The sequence below is a fragment of the Schistocerca gregaria genome, chromosome 5 (assembly GCF_023897955.1).
Source record: "Schistocerca gregaria isolate iqSchGreg1 chromosome 5, iqSchGreg1.2, whole genome shotgun sequence".
NCBI lineage: Eukaryota > Metazoa > Arthropoda > Insecta > Orthoptera > Acrididae > Schistocerca > Schistocerca gregaria.
Window position 1 is genome coordinate 255164755 of NC_064924.1, and position 7303 is coordinate 255172057.

Here is a 7303-nt window from a genome sequence, read left to right on the forward strand (position 1 = left end):
CCATAACCAAGGTAGATGAATGTTTGGTGTTTTAGGAGGTACCATATGGAAGATACAGCATACAGGGCAAGCCGAGAAACATCATCTGCTATGTCACAATGTGCACGAAAGTGTATGTGGAGCTATCATTGAGGAACATTCGGGCGATAAATGAGAAGCCTCTGCAAAAGTCACTGCAGAACTGAATGCCGCACTCGCGAGCCTTGTGAGCACCAAAACAAAACGAACAGAGCTCCAGCCGTAAATCCCGGACTATGGAGCAATGGAAAAATGTCATTTGGACGGAGTCTTGTTTTACACTGTTTGCAACTTATAACTGAGTTTACGTTGCAAGAGTGAAACATGCCAGGGATTTGGTGATGATCTGGGCAGCCATATAGTGGTATTCCATGATCCTCATGGTCACTCTGCAAGGCGGCATTAGTGCCAAGGATTATGTGATCGTTTCCATTCTTTTCCCTGCCACAGCTGGAGGTGTTCCTTGACCAAACTGTGCAGGACAAAGTTTTGACAGTTTATTTATATTTTTCGACACATATGAAAACAAATAAGTATGCACAGTATAATGTTAACGTATAATCATTTGCTTTAAAATTTAGTGGATACTTCGTTCTTCGATCGCAATGCATCGGAAACGCCCGCCATCTTAACAGAGTAAAAATCTTATTAGAAATATTGTACCGAATCTGCCATCTTCCCAGTTATAAATAATGTTTGGTAGTCATTTTGACTTCTTTCCACCCATGTTAAGAGCTGTTCTAGCACACTTTTGTCACTATAGTACCACTCCCGGCATATTTGTACAGATGTGAAATGCCAATTTTACAGAGACAGCGTGGCATACAGTTTTATTGGTATAAAAATGCCAACTGAAAACATAGCTTGAAAATCTCAGAATCCTTGCGATTACCGTAGAACTCTTGGCATGAGTTCACTGCGTCAGTTAAATCTACATTTATGCCTCAGATCGGAGATTACATAGATACACTAGTGTCCAAAATCAAAGCAACGAACCGCTATTTCCCCTTGTTGTGTCTCATTCACTGTCTAATCATACAAACAGTCATCAAATGCCCCTACAATCGTCTTCTGCACGGAAAATGACATTCCGGTCAACAGACAACCATGTCAACGATGACGTCAGGCACCTATTTTACGGGGTAGTGTTTGCGGGTAGGCCCACTTCCAGAATCGCTGGGTATACAGTCACCGACGGTGCTGTATGGTAGAAAGAAACGCCTACCAGACTCTGTGGTGGAGAACCATAAGAAGAATGGAAGCAGGACAGTCGCAAACTGATGTGGCCCGATGGCTCAATGTGAATCGTTCTGTTGTTTCCCGGCTCTGGCAACAATTTATAGAGACCGAAACTGTACCCCAAAGACCAGGAAAAGGCCGACCACGCTTGACGTGTGATATCAGAAAGAGAGGATCGTTATTTGGATGTAAGAGCACGATGGTACCGACTTAGCACTGCACGGCAATTGGCACCTGACCTCGCAGCGTCCACTGGACTTGTCGTATCGAGATAAACGTAGTCCAGAAAGCTTCGGCACAGTAGCCTTTATTGTTGGAGACTTGCTGTATGTGTACCTTTGATGCGTCTTCACAAAGTGGAACGTCTGAAGTGGAGTCGTTAATATGCCACCTGGGTAGTCGAACAATGAGCAAATGTTCTTTTCACAGATGAGTCCCTATTTGGTCTGGAGAGTGATTGTCGACGTATTCGCATCAGGACGAAATGTGGCACATGATTTCGAGACCCAAACGTTATGGAAAGAGACCGCTATCGAGGAGGATTCCGAATGTTGTGGGCAGGTATTATGTTGACCACATGAACACCTCTTCATGAAACTGTATGGGTGAATCGGCAAGGTTCAACTACTGTCAGGTATCGCGACGAGATCTTGGGAACTCATGTGCCGCTGTTGCGAGGTGGTGAGGGCCCAGGGAACATAATGATCGACGTCATAGAGCAAGAGCGATTGATGTTTTCTCGGAAACGGAAGATATTGCAAGTACGGCGTGGCCTGCTCGCTCTCACGATTTGAATCCCATACAGAATTTCTGGGGTATACTAGAAGACGGACTGCATCACTTCAGCACCCACCTGCCAGTCTCCAAGACTTGCGAGCAGCTCTCCCGGACGAATAGGCGTAATTACCTCAAAATGAGATTGATGATATTCGCAGCATGCCCCGTCGTCGTCAGGCCTGTATTGCTACCGGAGGTGGTCACACCCCATACTGAGCACATTAACCAGTTGTCGGAATACGTGTGCAAATCCGTCCAGTTGGAGAACACGAAGGATATTGTTGTCTGCCGTTATGCATATTGCGATTATTTACGTTGTGTATTCTTTACATTGTTTCTACTTTACTGCCATCTATTTATACTATTTTGTGCAAAATAAACACAACCATGCAAAATTTCCTTTTCTTGCTTTAATTTTGGACACCAGTGTATTTTATGTGCTTACGTATAGTGACTTCGAACCGCTGGATCTCGGTAACGAGCAGAGATAGTGAAAAAAGTTTTAAGGTTCCTAGAGAATATCATCTTAAAAACATAAAAAAATAAAACTAAACTCCCCGAAACAGGCCATGGAGGCCCAACGGTAACGACAGGCCGCCGTGTTACCCTCAGCCCAGAGGCGTCAGCGGATGCGGATATGGAGGAGCATATGGTCAACACCGCTCTCCCGGCCGTGTGTCGGTTTCCGAGATGGGAGCCGCTACTTCTCAATCAAGTAGCTCCTCAGTTTGCTTCACAAGGGCTGAGTGCACCCCGCTTGCCAACAGCGACCGGCAGACCGGATGGTCACCCATCCAAGTGCTAGCCCAGCCCGACAGCGCTTAACTTCAGTGACCTGACGGGAACCGGTGTTACCACTGCGGCAAGGCCGTTGGCCATCTTAAGAACATACGGAAATAATTTCGACGATCTGCCGTGAATAGCAATTATACAAGTGGCTGTCCACGTAACTGGTATATTTGGTACGCAGAAATCATTGTTTTTCGGGATTTTTCTCAGGAACCTCCCGTGAACCAATGGTGCTTTTAGAAGCCGCCTAAGGGCTACCCACCTCATGCAAAAGAACCAACGGATTTACTCAATTTAGCTGGGCTTAAGGAAAGAGTCAAAACTCTCTACTGTAGGATAGGTACTATGTGACCGTTGTTCTGGTCGCTAAGCCAGGGGCTATGCAAAACACTAGATTCCTCCGTATTCTTGCACGCGGCGTTTTGCAACATACTGGTGCTGTGCACTGTCCGCTTTGTGTATGTACTCATGTTTAAATGTCTGTGGAAACAAGTAAAAGTCCAAGGCTTGATGCAGCGACTGAGGCTGAGACGATAATCCCACTTTGTGGTGGATACACCACAATAGCCAATTCCAGACACCCTGACTTTCGGTTTTAACGTATTTCTACAATATTTTTGCTAAAATTTTTAACATCAGTGTTAAATGTACTTGTCTTTACAAGAGTTTTTATGGCCTTCAAAACTACATCTTTCGACTTAAAAAAAGTACGCCCATCAGTATGCCAGTCCATACGAGAGTTTAGTGGTTAAACAAGCAACAAAATTGTGTGTCCCCCTGCGATATTTGCAAAAGATCTCTTTTCGATACCATGAACCGTTCACAAAGTGAGCGGACCGGGTGGACGAGCGGTTCTAGGCGCTACAGACTGGAACCGCGCTACCGCTACGGTCGCAGGTTCGAATCCTGCCTCGGGCATGGATGTGTGTGATGTCCTTAGGTTAATTAGGTTTAAGTAGTTCTAAGTTCTACGGGACTGATGACCGCAGAAGTTAAGTCCCATAGTGCTCAGAGCCATTTGAACCATCACAAAGTGAAAAGGTTTACGAGAGTCTCGCTGTATCTGAAATAGTGTCACAATGTATTCATTGCACTACAAATTCAGCACATCTGAACGGCTTGCATCGGCACCATTTCATGTCATTGCATCTTTATTCATTTCCTCCCCCACTGATTCATTCTTTTCATTTCAGTGCGTTTAGTTCATATTATACATATCCTTTGTGACAGGGTTGGCAACAGCCCATCAACAGTACCGTTTCGTCTAACGACAGCAAATTACCTTCTAAAATCGTCCATAAAATGCGAATATTGCGATAAGTTGCTGTTATTAATGAATTAGAAGTATTATTACAGAAAGTGATCGGTATTTTTTTCTGCTACATGTGAAATATGATAGTGTTATTTAAGGGACATATTAATATTTTTGGCTGAGAAATGGCAATTCAGGTGTAGCACGTAACTGAATAGTTGAAAGCTTGCATAAACAAGTAAAGTAAAACATGGGAATTGGCAGGTGGTGGAAGGTAACTGCGCTTAGTTAACAGAATCGTTATATTCAGCTTTTTCCACTCGCATCTAAGGCACTGTAATGTATTTATGCGACATCTATCCGTGCTTCCCGCTGTACAATGACAACCTTGAATCGTACATCAATTTATCTAAAATAATTTTCGTTTGTAAATGTATAAGATATCTACTCATAGCGTCAACGCAGCTTACTGGAGCAAATTCTTTTTTAAAGTTTGAAAGCACTATGTGCTGCGGAAGACGCTCTCTGACTTACCGATCTGCTGCGGTTGGGTCCCTATCGACGGCGGCGTAGACAGGCTCCATCGGGCCCAGGCCATTACTGCCAGCGTCCATCCCAAGCCTTCTGCTTCTCCACCGCCTCTGCCGGCGGCAGTGCTACGCCAGCCGCCAGATGGCATTGGCGTTGCTACTGCGCGTGAGCTGCTAACCCCACACTGTTTCCTCAAGAGGCCGTTGTCAGCTTTTTGTCATAAATGGTGGCCCTGGATGCAAGATTAAAAATAACGCCCTTTGAAGTAGGGCTGTAATAATTATAACTTACTATTATTAATAATATATTGTTTAATATGAACTAGAATGAGAAATGACGGTGTCTATTTCGTCTTTTGAATCAGCATATACGAGCTCAATTTTCTTGTCTTAGGTACTTCAACATTCTCCAGAGACTAAGATATGTAGAGAACAGGAAAATATTTTCCGGCTTTATTAACCTCTCTGCAGGAAACTATGAAAAAAAAATATTTGTGTGGAACAGTTTAGCTGATAGTTAAAGATCCTGAAGTATAACAGCCCCAAAAATATATATTAAAATATATTTCTAAATAATGAATTACAGAATTTAAATTGTTAGGACGCATTTCGAGTATTCTACAAATGAATTTAAATAATGGCAATTAACTATTTTGGAACATTGGACATCGAATGATTTTTTTCGAGCATGTAATAGATGTAGTCTGCACATTGAAACGCTAGTTGGCCCTATGTATAGCACAGCCGTGGCTTCTTCCGAGTGCATTTACGGGCCTCCGGAAACAACTATTCGTTCAGCCTACCAACGTAATTTTCACGTTTTGTTGCTTACAATGAGAGGGAAACAACGGATTGGCTGAACTTGCACTATCGAATCCTTGTCTCTGTGTACCTATGTTAATGGTCATTCCATGTCAAATCGTCTGACTTCGGAACATTTTCCTGTCTGACCATCATGGATTTCGACGAAATTTTATGTGAACGTTCGCCCATCTCCTCAATGAACATTGGTGAAGTTTGACGTCCGTCGAAACAATACTGCCGAGATACAGTCACTTTGACTCCATACACGACTTTGCGCAGAACGAGTGTGAATTTCTGGCGAATTTGAGCTGTTATATTTTGGGCAGTATTTTGTTGAAAGTAACGAATTTCGCCACCTTGCACGATTTTATACGATATCTTAATAGCAATAATGAAAAGAATTTTACGAGCTATACTCAAACAGAAAATGTTTGACGAATTCACCCGAAAAGATCGGCACCCGAAAAAATGTCAAAGTTTGGCTTATTCCACATCGGGGATTAAATACTTGACGAGCTTGAAAGTTGGCATGTAGTAACCTAACGACACAAAGTTATCAGACACAAAGTTTAATTTCAAATAGTCATTAATGAATACTGAATATATTTCCAATATTTAATAAATGAAGTGCAAAATTTGAGATTTTATTTAAAAAGGCGGTATTCTCGACCTGATTTTGCAAAAAACTGTGTTCTATAAAACTTTACAAACAGGGCTCATTAGAAAGACCAAGATTGTAACCACTAAAAGAGTGTATTTGATTATTCATCGCGAGCTAACAATGTTAGATATCTCGAATCATAGTTGGGCGCGAAAATCTCAGCTCGAAAAATATGTAAGTTTCGGGTTCTTATATCTCGTAGAGTAAGCGCTTGCCGAACATATAGCTTAATACGAAATTACTCGGTAGCACAAGGATGTGAAATACAAAATTTCTATCATCTACTATTTTTCGATAATGTACAGATTCGCCTTAAAGATGACGATTTTTCTGAAAAGGAGAAAGTAGGATATATTCGGCACTTCTTTTACAAATTCTTTTACAAATTCTATTAAAGCTTCAAAACCACTCTCATTCGAAACAACGTGGTTTAAGAACCCATCCTCCCCCCATAGAACAGTGGGTTTAATTTCCAGCGTGGGCTATGAGTGCTACATAAACTGAGGCAAAGTAGACGGAAAAATAGCATTGCGATTCAAGTTTAATCTTTGGCTCCTTATATCTGGCTGCTCAAAGGCACGATAAACAGGAAATTTGGGATACAACATCTTAGCAACATAAGCGTTTGAAATATAAAGTATCATTCACTTGCTCCCTTCTTAATTACTACAAAATAGGTTCAGACTCTACTTCTACCGTAAAAATTACAAAAATAGATCACATTCAATTTGCTTTTACAAAATTTGTTTTCCATAACTGATATCAAACTAATCTCAGTTGGACAGAGTATATTTTCAAGCAATCAGAAGATCACGTTCGATTTTCTAGTATATGTTAACAATACTCGAAAATGACGGATAAATTTGAGGGAACGTACCCGGCAGCAGGCTATGTTGTAGTAACCTATTGTCCATGTTTCATTACGTGTGGTTTTTATTTTTTAAAACTTACGTGTAATACTTCACCAAATTGCGTTCGTATATGGTGACATTGGCGCTACCGGTTACAGAACCGGCAACCTCGTTGCCATAGGGGTCATACCCGACAGCCGTACAATGGTTTTCTTGATCCATGTTCCAAAACCTGTAACTTTGTTTCTTAATTTAGGTTCCAAAACCTTATTCTGATACCTGTCTGCTGTCGGTCGGGGTGACCGAGCGGTTCTAGGCACTACAGTCTGGAACCGCGCGACCGCTACGGTAGCAGGTTCGAGTCCTGCCTCGGGCATGGATG

General features: G+C 42.1%; 1 protein-coding gene and 1 pseudogene across 1 annotated transcript in view; both read right to left on the minus strand.

The window, feature by feature from the left end:
* Nucleotides 1-4689, minus strand: part of LOC126272183 (pickpocket protein 28-like) — a 268820-nt gene extending 264131 nt beyond the window's left edge. Inside the window, exon 1 of the mRNA XM_049974837.1 lies at nt 4610-4689. Within this exon, the coding sequence (XP_049830794.1) occupies nt 4610-4689 (80 nt within the window). The remainder of the gene's footprint in view (nt 1-4609) is intronic.
* Nucleotides 2793-2910, minus strand: LOC126274443 (5S ribosomal RNA; annotated as a pseudogene).
* Nucleotides 4690-7303: the final 2614 nt, after the last annotated feature.